The sequence below is a fragment of the Balaenoptera acutorostrata genome, chromosome 1, assembly GCF_949987535.1.
Source record: "Balaenoptera acutorostrata chromosome 1, mBalAcu1.1, whole genome shotgun sequence".
NCBI classification, from domain to species: domain Eukaryota; kingdom Metazoa; phylum Chordata; class Mammalia; order Artiodactyla; family Balaenopteridae; genus Balaenoptera; species Balaenoptera acutorostrata.
The window spans coordinates 9,618,112-9,631,985 of record NC_080064.1 but is presented as its reverse complement, the minus strand read 5'-3'; the positions used below and the strand labels follow the sequence as shown (position 1 = coordinate 9,631,985).

The 13,874-nt window shown below is 56.9% G+C and overlaps 1 protein-coding gene across 1 annotated transcript in view; it reads right to left on the bottom strand.

The window, feature by feature from the left end:
• Positions 1–12,590, bottom strand: part of TNFRSF1B (TNF receptor superfamily member 1B) — a 36,575-nt gene extending 23,985 nt beyond the window's left edge. Inside the window, exon 1 of the mRNA XM_007169951.2 lies at positions 12,423–12,590. Coding sequence (XP_007170013.1) covers positions 12,423–12,500 — 78 coding nt within the window. The 5' untranslated portion in view covers positions 12,501–12,590. The remainder of the gene's footprint in view (positions 1–12,422) is intronic.
• Positions 12,591–13,874: the final 1,284 nt, after the last annotated feature.

Here is a 13,874-nt window from a genome sequence, read left to right as displayed (position 1 = left end):
AGGAGGGAGACGAGGTCAAGGTGGGCACTGCACTGGGGCCCACCCAGTGAGCAGCAGGGCCAGGGCACCAGGCAAGACCCTCTGATTGTGGAGTCTGAGTCAGCGCACTTTCTCGGGGAATTGGGCAACCCCGTGCCAGCTGACTTCCCGCCACCCTGCTCCCCGACCAAGACCCTGCATGCACCCCAAGGTGGCAGCCCTCAGTCCCTTCTCCTATTTATAAATAGACTGCGAGAGGGGGAAGGCAAAGAAGGACAGGCCTGGGGAAGGAGGAGGAAGTGGCCGCCACCAAGACAGTGTCATCTGAAAGCACTAAAGCTGTGGAGCTCTCTGCCCTTCCTGCCAGCCCTGACGAAGCACTGCGGGGGTCTCCAAGGCTTTTTGATTTTCTGGAGACCCTCCCCCGCCCCCCACTTAGATGCCAGTACCCTTGGGAAGGGGTCCCACTCCCAGCCTCCCCCGGGAGCACCCCTGGGCAGGGTGAGAGCAGGAAGGGGACGTGGTGGGAAGGAGGCCACGGGGGGAAGCTTCAGGCTTGAGGAGTACACATGCCCCACAAAACCTCTCTCTTCACAAAGTGGGAGAGACAGAGACTGTTCAGACCCAGGAGGAGCACCTACGGCGCGCAGACAGTGCTGAGCACGCTCACGCGCATCCTCTTGTCTTATCTCTGCACCAACACAATGAGGTCGGCATCACCCCATTTTAGAGATGCAGCAACAGAGGCTTCCGGAGATCCGATACCGTGTCCGGGGCCATGTAGCCAGCAAGCGGCAGAACTAGTCCCAGCTACATCTCCCTCAGTGTCCTCAGACGGTCTTATACCCTGTGATCTTCTCTTGCTCCCTCATTTCACAGAGGAGAGGCCCAGACAGGGAGAGTGACTCCCCGGAGAACACACAGTGAGCAAGGTGTGGGCGGGTTCAATGACTCTCCCAGGCAAAAGGGTCTCCAGGATGCCAGGAGCAGACACTGCAGCCGTGGGGCAGAGCAGAGGCGTCTGCCCAAGGACCCAGGGAGGGAAACCGGCTTCCACCAATAGAGAAACCACATCATTTCCATGGCAGGTCCCTGGGGCCCTGGCATAGGGTGAGAGACAGCAGAACCATTTGGGCCTGAATCTTAGGGGGTCCTCGGGAGTCCCGCAGACTTCGGGGTGCAGCTGACACGGCGATGACGCCGGAGCCAGGCAGTGGAGGCTCATCTGCCATCACGGAGAGGAGCGGCATCTACGTCAGGAGGACCGACCACATCACAGGCGGCGGCCGAGGGTGACACATCCCACTCCCGGCCTGCTGCCTGTGATGTCGCTTTAGAAGTGAGCTGGGGGAGGACAGGAAGCCCGGGCTGGTATCCGGTTCTTGGGGTCAGGCTTTGTGCTAAGCACCGGGGTACGAAGATACTGGGGCGTGGTCCTTGCCCTCAAGGAACCCTCGGTCTAGTTGCAGAAAACACCCCAACCCTTTCCATCCCCTCCCAACACACACACCCCAGGCCCGGCCATATCACCTCCTCAATCTCTCACGGCCCCGCCTCCCCACCCTCGGCATCTCTCCCCACCTACAACCTCCTCACTCTTGGTCGCCTGGCTTCCCAGACAGACCTGAAGCCACCTTCCTACACCAAGTCTGTCCTGAGCTCAGTGTCCTCAGCTTGGGGCCCGGGGGCCGCTGCCTGGGCCCTGCCAGCATCTCCCACTCAGTCTTCACCTCACCCTGCATCGTCCCTCCGGCTCTAGCACCCTCCCTCCAGCCCTGGCACCCTCCCTCCGGCCCTGGCACCCTCCCTCCGGCCCTGGCACCCTCCTTCACGTGTCCTCCTGCTGCTCCCTCGGCCCAAACATCCTGCCCTCCCCTCTTGCAGGGCTAACTCTTTGGCTTCCTTCAAGAGTCCTCTCCACTATCATCTCAAGGAAACCTTCTCCGGACCCGCAGATGGGGTCAGAGGTCCCCCCGAGGGCTCCAGCGACAACCCGGGTATATCTCTCTAATTCACGGACCACCTTTTGGTTAATCGTTTGCTTTCCTGTGTCTCCCCGTCTGCACCTTCTAGTGTGAGCTCTGAGCCAGAAACCCAGGTTTCGGTCCCAGCTCTGCCACTCAGCAGCCTCAGTTTTGCCATCTCTGAAACGGGGACAAAAGCAGTGCCCACCTCATGGGGCTGTTATGATTCACTGGGCCAAGGCGTGTGGAGTGCTCAGCGCCATGCCCAGCAGCAGCAAGAGCTGAGCGTTAGTCGTTGGGTTTTTATTACTCATGGCTCTATGCCCAGCCCAGCGCACAGCCCACAGCCCACAGCGGGTACCTAATAGTTGCTGAATTGTTTAACAGAAGCAAAAGCTTTCATTTCCAATTAACTGAAATGAGCTGGGGCTAGCAGGAGAACTGGGCAGGAAATGGGCTTACTGAGAGAGAGGGTGGAGTCCCCAGAATGGCAGAGCCCCTCATGGCCACTGCAACCACCGTGACTTCCGGGTGGTAGTTTAAGCACAGAGCTCGGAAGGGGCTGTCTGGGGTGGAATCTTGGCTCTGCCTCTACTGAGCTGAGAACCTGAGCCCAAAGCTTAACCTCTGTGCCTCGACTGCTTCTCCTATCAAATGGGGATGATAATGGTACACCCTTCCCAGGCGGCCTTGAGGACAGAAGGCACTCAGGGCATGTAATGCATTAGACCCATGCCTGGCACCCACGAAGCACCCCCTGGACGTCAGTCCTCGCTCAGGATTTGCTGCACTCTCCCAGACCCCAAAGGGAAGTGACAGAGGGGGGCCCTTTTATCCCCACCTCACCACTGAGAGGAAAACCAAAGCCCAGGGAGAAGGTCCCAAGGTCCTGGCAGCAGAGGCAGGCAGGTCCCCAGGAATCCTGCCCCTCTGCCCATGGGGGGCTCATCACATTTCATGCCTGAAATGCAAAGGCCAGTCCTGCCCAGTCTCATGTCCACCCCAGCAGCGGCCAGGGTGAGCGAAGCCGGGTTCACCCTGGGGCTGACCACGAGAGCTCCAGGAACACACGAGGGTGACACTGTCCACGGTCAGGTCGCAGGGACAGGGCTGAGGCCATAGGTGCCTCATGTTGCAGGAGGGGGTGGAGAGGGACGGCTCCCCTTTCTCCCGAGTGTCTCTGTCCCCACCCTAGGTCTTTGGTCCAGCTCAAAGCCCACCTCCTCCTCCCTGAAGCCTTTGATCCTTCCTTCCTGCTCTGCTACTAACCTCTCAGCCCAGAGCTCTCACCTAAACTACTGCAACATTCTCTCCACCTCATCTGTCTTTCCCGCTGAGGCCTGAGTGATCTTCCTAATACACCCTCTGCTCTGGTCACTCCCTCACTCAAAAACTATTCGTGGCTCCCCATTGCCTCAACTCCTGATACGAAGTGAGTGTGGTAGCTGAAAGCATGGTCACTGGAAAAAAGATGTCTGGCTTTGAATCCAGACTCCCCTCTATTGGAGGGCAGCATCAAAGGAGTTTTGCTTTTTTAAAAAAAAATAAATAAATGAGGCTAAAATACCTCAGTCTTCTCATCTGCAGAATGGAACTGATAACAGTATATACCTCATGGGACTGTTGTGAGGATTAAATGAGATAACACATGTAAAGTGCTTAGTAAACGCTCCAAAAATTACAGTTGCTACAATGTTTTAATTTAATTTTTAAATTTTTTACTACTTCCAGAAACTGGTCCTAAACAGCCTATAGCCTCAAGTGCCATCGCCACCCCTAACAGGCCTGTTGCTCCAGCTAGGATGGTCTAGCTACTATCCCCTGCTATTCCTCCTCCTGGTATGCACTCAGCCCAATCCTGACCACCCTCCAGGGCTCAGCTTTTAAAAAGATCCTTGTGTGGTCACTGCGGGAAGAGGAATGTGGGGGACAGAGTCAGGAAGGTGTCAAAAGATGAGGGGAGTGACCAAGGGGCCATGCCAGGAAGAGAGTGAAGCCATGGGGTGTTGGGGAGGGGAGGGAGGACGGGGAAATCATGCCATGAGGTGGGGGAGGGGGGCTTGAGAGAGCTAGGAGGACAGGACAGAAAGGAGCAGAAGTGGGGGTTTGTGATGCAGAGCAGGAGGTGACAGGCTCACCGGGGACAAGCTGAACCTGGAGCCTCTGCGCGTGGCAGACCGAAGCGGGGCTCTGGGTCAGCAGGAGGGAGGACACGAAGGGGTGCCCAGGATGCTGGCGGCCATCCCGGTAACTAAAGCCAAGTGCTGGGAGCCCTTCCCTAAGAGTCACTGTCAAGAGTCACTGTCACAGACCTGGGCCTTGAGCTGGAGACCCACAGAGGCCGGAGCTGCAGGCCACCTCCTGCCCAAAGTCACTGACCCTCTCTATCCCCTTCCCCCTCCCCCTTGTCTAACACTCAGGCTGGGCCAGGTCTCTGCTGATCTCCACTTCCAGCTGGGCCAGCTGAGGGTCAGAGAGGAGAAGGGAACTGGCCAAGGCCTCCCGAGCTGGAGGCTGAGCCAGGGCTGGGCCCGGGACCCCCACTCTCAGCTTCACACTCCGGTCCCTTCCGCAGCCTCTGGCATCTCTCCTGAATGGCACTGGAGAAGGCTCTCCACGGACAGGCCGGCAGATGCCCATCCAGAGCCCCCTGCCCCAAATCCCTCCCCGTGCTGCTCTCACCCTCAGGCTCGCTCAGTTCCCCGAATATGTGGCCAAATCAGCCACACCCACTGCTGGGCCAGGCTCAGGTGGAAACAGACAGGTGGGCCCCTGTCTGGACAGCAGAGGAAATCGAAAGCCCCTGGGGATTTCCTCCAGTCAAAGCACTGAATCAACCCGGGGTCCCAGCTCCAAAGCCGGGGGCAGAGCAGTGGCTTGCTGGCCAAAGGGATCCGGCCGTGTCCCTCGATGTCACCCCGCACTGCCAGCTGTCCCCACGCGTGCCCGCTCAGTATCTGCTACCGAGAACGGGAGGGCGACTGGCCGGCCTGGGGCCTGGGAGGTGGGCTCTGCAGCCCTGCGAGCCGGCTAACAGGTCTTGTTCTAGTAACAAAATGGATAGCCTTGCGATCCTCAACCGCGCAGGTGACACCTGCGGCGCAGCCTGTTCCAACCTCTCCTCCTCTGCAAAGAGGACATGGAGGCTGAGAGCTACGGCGGTGTGTCACGGTCAACAGGCCACCAGGGCAGAGACAGACCAGAGCTGGAGTCTGGGGTCTCCTGGACAGCTGCCCCGCCCCCCGCCTCCCCGCAGCATTGCTCACACCTGGGGCAGATGGAAATCGACTCCTTCAAACCCCCGACAGTGAACAGACACTTTCTCTTCCTGGGCTCGCACCTCGAGTGCCCCAAACCACAGTGATGTCACCACCACCTGTGACCTCATGACACGACACAATGGAAAATGACCGTGGGCCCCAGAGTCCCAGCCCCACAGTCAACATCTCAGCGGAGGGGCACAAACGCCCAAAGCCCTGGGACTCAGAACCAGGGGGAACAGCTGTGAGTCCATCACAGGTGACAAAGCCTTCTTCAAGGAACCGCCCCCTCCGCACTCAAGGCTTCCCCGAACCTGTGGGACCCCAGGTGGCAGGCCCCGCAGTGATGCCCAGAGCACGGACTTTCCCGTGGTTTGGTGCCCCAAAGGGTCTGGCTTCTGAACTTTAAGAGGGGCTAATTAGGTAGTAAGGGGCAGGGAGGTGGGAAACCCATGAAGCCTGCTCTGCCTGAGGGCTGTGCATCTTGTCTCGGATGCAAGCTAACCAACCAGCAGCCAGGAATTCTAGATGCTACTGTGGCCTGAGTCAAGGAAATCACTCCAGTTAAAACAAGTGGGACTGAGGTCAGCAAGAAGAGAGACAGGGAATCAAAGATATTAATGGTGGGGAGTGGTGGACTCTCCTTCCTGGGAAAACTCTTAGACCCCCCTCGCCCCCAGTCTGCAGCCTCCATCAAGCACAGGCAACACTGATACTTCCCCAACATTCCAAGAGAGTGTTAGGATCAGTGCTGTTAGGTTTTATAGATAGGGGTGCTTAGGCCCAGAGAGGTTAAGTAAACCGAGCGAGGTCACACAGTGAGCCGGTGACCACAGTGTACAGATGGGAACTCTGGTCTCCTGGGCCCCAGGCCAGTGCTCCTTCCTCAGGGTCCTGCTGTCTCGGAAATCACTTGGAGGCTGGGGGATGGACAGCATGACCTCAGAAGAGCCTTCACAAAGCTTCCCCTTTTCAGGGTTACAAGTAAATACAACCCTCCGGATCACGGAGGTCAGAGATGGAAGAGATTTTAAAGACAGCCTGGAATCAGCCCATGCCCATCTTGCAGGTGAGAAAGTCGAGGCCTTCTGCATCCCCTTCACAGAGAGGTCATGAGACTCCTCTATTCTATGCCACATGTGCCCCTTGCTCACCCTCAAATGAGATCCAGCACCTGTCACTCACTGAAAGGAGTTGGGAGGGGGAGGGGAGGATTTCCTGACCCCGCAGCCTATGCCACATGCCAGGCTCCTAAGGCCGGGCAGTTGGGTAGGTGGTGTGAGAGGCCCTAGGAAGGGGGCTCTGGAGCAGGAAGCACAGCCAGGAGAAGGAAGCCTTCCTTGGAGAAGGCGGGCAGGAGGGAAACTGTTCTCAGGGATGTTGGGCAGGAGCTCTGAGCAAATGGAGGTCTGCCACCCCTACCTCGGAGCCCTGTGGCTCAGAGACAGGGAATCTGACTCCACGGTGACTCCCAGGCCCTGCGAAGCCACAGATGCTCAAATAGCCACCAATGGGCTGCACAGCATATAAAGCACTTTTAATCCTGACAACCAGCCAGTGAGGTGAAGGATCATTTCTATTTTACAGATGGGAACACAGAGGCAGGCTCCCAGAGATGGAAAGACTTGTCAAGGTCACACAGTCTATGAACAGCAAAGTAAGAAGTGAGCCAAGGTCTGTCCAGTTCTGAGGCCAGAGCGTTTCTTCTAAGTCATCAATATTGCTTCCCTGGGACCTGGCGGGATGTCCAGAAGTGGAAGCCACAGCAGCTCCACTTTGCTCCTGTTTCCCTTGGTAGCACCCTTCTCTCCACCGTAACCCCTGGCTTCCCTCGCTGCCTGCTTCTGGTCAAGTCACATGCTTCCTGGGCTCCTGAGTCACTGCCAGTGGGTGGCCCTGTCACGAGCCGGGAGGGGGATGTGGGCGGGTGAGCACTTTGGGGAGAGCACCGCTAGCCTCAGCAGACTCAACACAGCAGAGGAAGAACCCAGGGAAATATCCCAGAGAGAGTGAGACGAACTGGAGCCCAGCCCTGCCACCACTGGCTTTCCAAACTCTTCTGTCTCATCCATAAAACAGGGTCATTGGGCTTCCCTGGTGGCGCAGTGGTTGAGAATCTGCCTGCCAATGCAGGGGACACGGGTTTGAGCCCTGGTCTGGGAAGATCCCACATGCCGCGGAGCAACTGGGCCCGTGAGCCACAACTGCTGAGCCTGTGCGTCTGGAGCTTGTGCTCCGCAACAAGAGAGGCCGCGATAGTGAGAGGGCCGTGCACTGCGATGAAGAGTGGCCCGCGCTTGCCACAGCTAGAGAAAGCCCTAGCACAGAAACGAAGACCCAACACAGCCAAAAAAAATACATACATAAATTAATTTAAAAAAAAAAACAAAAAAAACCAGGGTCATTATGAAGGTCAGATGAATATTTTCGGACATTAACTCAATATTTTTTAGCACCCACTACATGCCAGGCACTGTTCTAAGCCAATGGTTCTCGACTGAGGCAATTCCCCCCAGGGGACATTTTGCAGCATCTGGAGACAGTTTTAACTGTCGCAACTGAAGGACGAGTGCTGCTGGCATCTAGTGGGTTGAGGCCAGGGATGCTGCTAAACGTCGTACAACTCGCAGGACAGTCCCCACGGCAACCGTGTGGCCCGAACATCAAGAGAACTGAGAACAAGAGATCCTCTTCTAGGCTATGAACAAGTGAACAAGTCCCTGCCCTCACCATGCTTAACACTCTAGTAGAAAGACACAATGCAAGTGAAAGAAATATAATAGGCCATGAGTGTTACATAGGAAAACAAAGCAGGTCAGGGGAGTGAGAGTACCTGGTGGGGAGCTTTTATGGGTAGGATGGCCAGAGAAGGCATTCCTGAGAAGAATTCATTTCAGCAAAAGGAAGTGCAGGAATGAACCAGAGGATATCAGCGGGAGGAGAATTCAAGGTAAAGGGGAAGCAAGTGCAAAGGCCCTGAGGCAGGGGTGTGTGTGGCATGTCTGAGCAACAGAAAAGCAGCCCACATGGCATAAACCTGAGAACTAAGTTGATGTGTACAGCTGAATGAAACACACACACAAACACCCCACGGATGGCATCAAAACCCTCCCCTTCCAACCTTCTTGGCTACTCCTCCAGGAGCCACTGGGCCAAACCCAGGACCACAGTGAGGGCCACATCCTCAGTCAGCAAACAGGTTCCCCTCTGGCATATCAGACAGGGGACAAAGAGACATCCCAGGACGGCAGGTACCCTGGATCACCCATCTCCACCAAAGGCTAATGTCCCCAGGCCAAGCTAGGAGTCCCCAACCTCTCCCCTAACTTGAGCTGGCCCCAGGCCCCTAGGTATTGAGGAGGCAAACAGAGGCCCCTCAGCCTCAGGCCAACCTAGCAGGTAGAGATCCCCTCAGCCCCCTCCCAGCAACAACAGAAAGCCAGACAGCTGGAGCCCTGCCCATCCCCATTAGATGGCACCAAATGCTCACCTATCCTGCCAGCTGTATTGGCATTCGTTTGTTGAATGAATGGATGACTAGATGAATGAATGATGCATTCCATACCAGCCAGCAGATACAGCTTTTAAAGGAGGCAAAAACCCTGCAGGCAAAGTGATTCTGCCACACCTGCAGCAGCTCAGGTCTCCCTGGGGCTCTTTCTACAATTTGATCTATTACATCTGACACAACTGAGTATCCACTGTGTGCCAGGGACCCGGGTGGGGGCAGAAGGGGGATACAGGCATGGGGAGGGTAGAGTAAGAAGAGCTTTGGAATCAGGCAGACCTGCATTCGAACCTCCCCACCCCCTACCCTCCAGTTCCATAATCCTGGGAAATGCCATAACCTCTCTGAGCCTCAGCTTCCACGTCTCTAAATGGAGACGCCACCTTTTAAGAGTTGCTATAAGGAAGGTTTCAGCAAGATTCTTTAGTTAAATCCTAAGCATGCTGCCTGGCACTTAGTAGGCATTCAAACAACAGGTGCTATTGTGGTGCTAATAATAAGGAGGAAGACCCCACAGTACCTGCCCTCAAGGAACTTTCCATCTATTGAGGTGGATAAAACACAACCAGATTAAAAAGCAGAATGTAGTCTGTCCTAGAGAGGGATGAAGGGCTGGGAGTTCAAAGAGCAGAGGATAAAATCCAACTGGGAAGGACTTCCCTGGTGGCGCAGTGGTTAAGAATCCGCCTGCCAATGCAGGGGACACTGGTTCGAGCCCTGGCCCGGGAAGACCCCACATGCCGCAGAGCAACTAAGCCCGTGCGCCACAACTCCTAGCCTGTGCCCTAGGGCCTGAGAGCTACAACTACCGAGCCCGCGTGCCACAACTACTGAAGCCCGTGTGCCGAGAGCCCATGCGCCGAAAGCCCATGCTCTGCAACAAGAGAAGCCACCACAATGAGAAGCCCACGCACCGCAATGAAGAGTAGTCCCAGCTCGCTGCAACTAGAGGAAGCCCGCGCGCAGCAACGAAGACCCAATGCAGCCAAAAAAATAAATAAAATAAAAAATAAACAATTTTTTAAAAAATCCAACTGGGAGAGTGAGGAAAGGCTTTGGTGTGTGGGGTGGGGGGAAACGTGCAAAAGACCCTGAAGGATGGGGGAAAGGGTGCACCATGGAGAGAGACAGCGTGGAGTACGAAGATACACAATGGCCGTGTTTCATGGGGTATGGGGTACGATGCAGAGAGGTGGCAGGAAACACCCCGAGACCTCACTCACTCTGGCCTGAGACACCTGGGGGAGTTTCTGCCTTGGCCACTGGGAGCCTTTTGCTTCCCAGGCAGGGAGAGAGGCACTCCAATTTGAGGAGGGCCACCCCAGCGATGCCACCAAGGAGGATCAGTGGGAGAGGGGGCAGGGGCCAGGGGACCAGCTAAAAGGCTATGAAGACAGTCCCGGAGGAGGGAACCTGAGCTGATACAGGAGCTGGTCACACGGGAGGGAAGTGAGAGACTCAGGAAAACCCCTCAGCAACTCCAAGACTAGGGGCTGCTGTCCTGCAGAGAAGCCCTGTACCTCCTCCCCCCAGGGGCTCGTTTGTCCCCAGGTTCACTGAGGCACAGTGATGCCCCTAGTCGTTGCACGCTGCAGTCAGGCTGGGGACCAGAGCCATCAGCATCCACACTCGAGTCTCAGACCTGGGACTCTCCTGACCTCCTCTGTTTACAGAACAACCTCTGGGGCAGGGCCCCAGGTCCCACCCTGGCACCAACTGTGAATGAGTCAATTCTGGTCTGACCACCTCCATCCTCTGCCCTTGAGAACTGGACTCTAAAGGTGTCTTTAGCCTTGGCCAGTGAGTCACCTCACATGAGTCAATGCCACCTCCCACGTTCCTCCCTGATCAAGATATCCAGATGGGGCTTCCCTGGTGGCGCAGTGGTTGAGAGTCTGCCTGCTGATGCGGGGGACACGGGTTCGAGCCCTGGTCTGGGAAGATCCCACATGCCACGGAGCAGCTGGGCCCGTGAGCCACAATTGCTGAGCCTGCGCGTCTGGAGCCTGTGCCCCGCAACAGGAGGGGCCGCGATAGAGAAAGGCCCGCGCACCGCGATGAAGAGCGGTCCCCGCACCGCGATGAAGAGTGGCCCCCGCTTGCCGCAACTGGAGAAAGCCCTCACACGAACCGAAGACCCAACACAGCCAAAAATAAAATAAATAAATAAATAAATAAATAAATAAATAAATAAATAAATAAAAGAAAAAGAAAATCTTTAAAAAAAAAAAAAAAAAGATATCCAGATGGGTCAGCACACACCCATCCATCAGGATAAGATCATGAGGAAAGGATGAAGGCACACCTCCTCCCTAGCCAAGAGGGGAAAGGAAGAGGTGTCCCTTTTGAAGAAAGAGAGCCCCCCACGCCCTTCCATGAAACACAAGGAGTTTGCTGAGCCTCAGTTTTCCTTCTCTGCAAAATGGGGCTATTCTTTTTTTAATTAATTAATTTATTTGTTTGTTTTTGGCTGCGTTGGGTCTTTGTTGCTGCACGCAGGCTTTCTCTAGTTGTGGTGAGTGGGGACTACTCTTTGTTGCGGGCTTCTCATTGCGGTGGCTTCCCTTGTTGTGGAGCACAGACTCTAGGCACGCAGGCTTCAGTAGTTGTGGCACGCGGGCTCAGCAGTTGTGGCTCACGGGCTCTAGGGCGCAGGCTTAGTAGTTGTGGTGCACGGGCTTAGTTGCTCCGCGGCATGTGGGATCTTCCCAGACCAGGGCTCGAACCCGTGTCCCCTGCATTGGCAGGCGGATTCTTAACCACTGCACCACCAGGGAAGTCCAAAATGGGGCTATTCTGTCTTACCAGACCACGGAGACAGCCGCGAGAGGCAAAGCTGGAACAATCCTCTGTACACTCTCCCTTGCTATTGTGGTGGGTGCAGTTAGTGCTGAATAACAGCTCTGGGGTCTCTGCTCTCTCCATTTTCCTGGAGCCCCTTAGACATCATGTTTGTCTTGATAACCAGTCCAGAAGTCCTCCCTCACCCCTGTCACCCAGAGCTCAGGCACAGATCCTTGGGGAGGTCAGCCCAGGGGAACCTGAGGGCACTGTGTCCCTCCCCATCACCCCAGAGTCCACAGATGGCAGGCTCTGAAGTGGCCACTGGACACTCCAGGTGGGTCCTGGGGAAGGGGTCTGGGCAAAGGGCACGGAAGACAGTCCACAGTCTGACTGTGCCCTTATTGGGTGCCTACTGCACACCTGGCCCTGTTCTTTTACACACGCAGCCCCAGTATTTCTAAGAAAGAGGAAAACCGTAGCCCAGAAGGGGAGGAAGTCTTCTGAAGAAGGTGCCGGGCATCGGTAGTGGGGACAGCGCCCCAGTACATATCACCGCCTACCCCCACACCCAAGTCACCCCGGAGAGGCCAGGGGTCACAAGGGTAACGGGAGTTGGGGTCCACAGTCTGGCTGGGATCTGCCCAGGGCCCACTGGCCGGCCACCGACGGCGGAGGGACCGAGGTGCGACTCCGGGTCGCGGTGGCCAGAGTTCCGGCCCCGGGCGCACGTGTGCCAAACCCGGGGTCCCCAGAGGGTCTCCAGCGGCGCGCGTCTGATCCGGTGTGGCGGGTGCGGTGCCTCCGTCGCCCCGAGCCCCGCACCCCTGTCACGGCGCCCCGGACGCCCCGGGGCGGGGGACGCGCGCCAGCCCGGGGGTGGATGGGACGGCGCCCCCCCCCCCAGACAGGGCCGCGCGAGTCACCTACCTGGGCGGGCACGGCGCGCCCTGCGGCCCAGAGCTGCAGTCCGACGGCCAGCGCGGCCCAGAAGGCGGTGGGCACCATGGGTGCGGGCGGCTCGGCGGGCCCCTTGCGCCCTCGCGCCTCCGCTGCCGTTTCGCTGCTTCGGGCGCCTCCGACAGAAAGCGAAAGCCGGCGCGCTGCCGGAGAGAGGCCGGGGGGCGGGGCGGGGCGGGGCGTGGACACACCTCCTCCCCGCCCCACACAGCCGGCCGCCCCGCCCCCAACCCCCACTCTCACCCCAGCTCTGCCAGCCTAGCGCTGGGTCCATACCTCCAGCGCCAGCCACTCCCAGCCCTCCGAGACCCTCCAGCCTCCTTCTAACGTCCCCTCCCCTTCGAGTCACCCTTCCCAGCGGGGGTGGGGGAGTGGGAGAGGGGGCAGGAGACCCGCATTGGGGTCGGGCTCCCACCAGGCTTGCGGCTGCCCCGAGGTTTTGTCTCTCGACCTGCCCTGCGTCCACCTACCCCTCCCACCTCCTGCAGGCTCCCCACTCCCTTGGCGGTGGGGCACGAATTTGGGAAAACATCCCACACAACTGACACTAGCTCACGGGCATTCTAAATTATTCCCTCATTAGACTTTATCTGACTTTATAGCCAGACCACCTGGGTCTGCATCTCTGCCTTAACCTCACAGAGGTAGTCTGAAGATTGAAAGTTACATAACACACATACTATAGTATATATTATATATGTATGTAAACTTACAAAGTAAGTATATAAGTAACTTAATAAGCTCTGTATACATATTAGCTGTAATTACTGTTATTCATTTGTTCATTTATCCTTAAACATTCTTTTTTTTTTTAATTAATTAATTTTTATTTATTTTTGGCTGTGTTGGGTCTTCGTTTCTGTGCGAGGGCTCTCTCTAGTTGCAGCAAGCGGGGGCCACTCTTCATCGCGGTGCGCGGGCCTCTCACTATCGTGGCCTCTTTTGTTGCGGAACACAGGCTCCAGACGCGCAGGCTCAGTAGTTGTGGCTCACGGGCCTAGTTGCTCCGCGGCATGTGGGATCTTCCCAGACCAGGGCTCGAACCCGCGTCCCCTGCATTAGTAGGCAGACTCTCAGCCACTGCGCCACCAGGGAAGCCCCCTTAAACATTCTTCATGCCCTCCTCAGAGTGAGCCGGAGCCTGCCCTGACCTCCTTCTTGAGTCCCCTGTCCAGGTGGCTGACCAGTAAACAGAGGCTGAGACAGAAAGCTGTGGGAGCCCAGAGTGGGGCTGGCCCAGGCCAAGGGCCGTGAGGGCTGGTTTCCCTGGAGTTGACATCTGAGCACTCCAGCTGCCAGCTGCACCCCCTGTGCTTTGAGTGCCAACCCTAATACCAGGGCCAGCCCTGCGGGACCAGAACATATTCCCCCAGCCCTGGGAGTCCTTGCCCCCAGCACACAGGGCGTTTCTGAGGGGCAGGG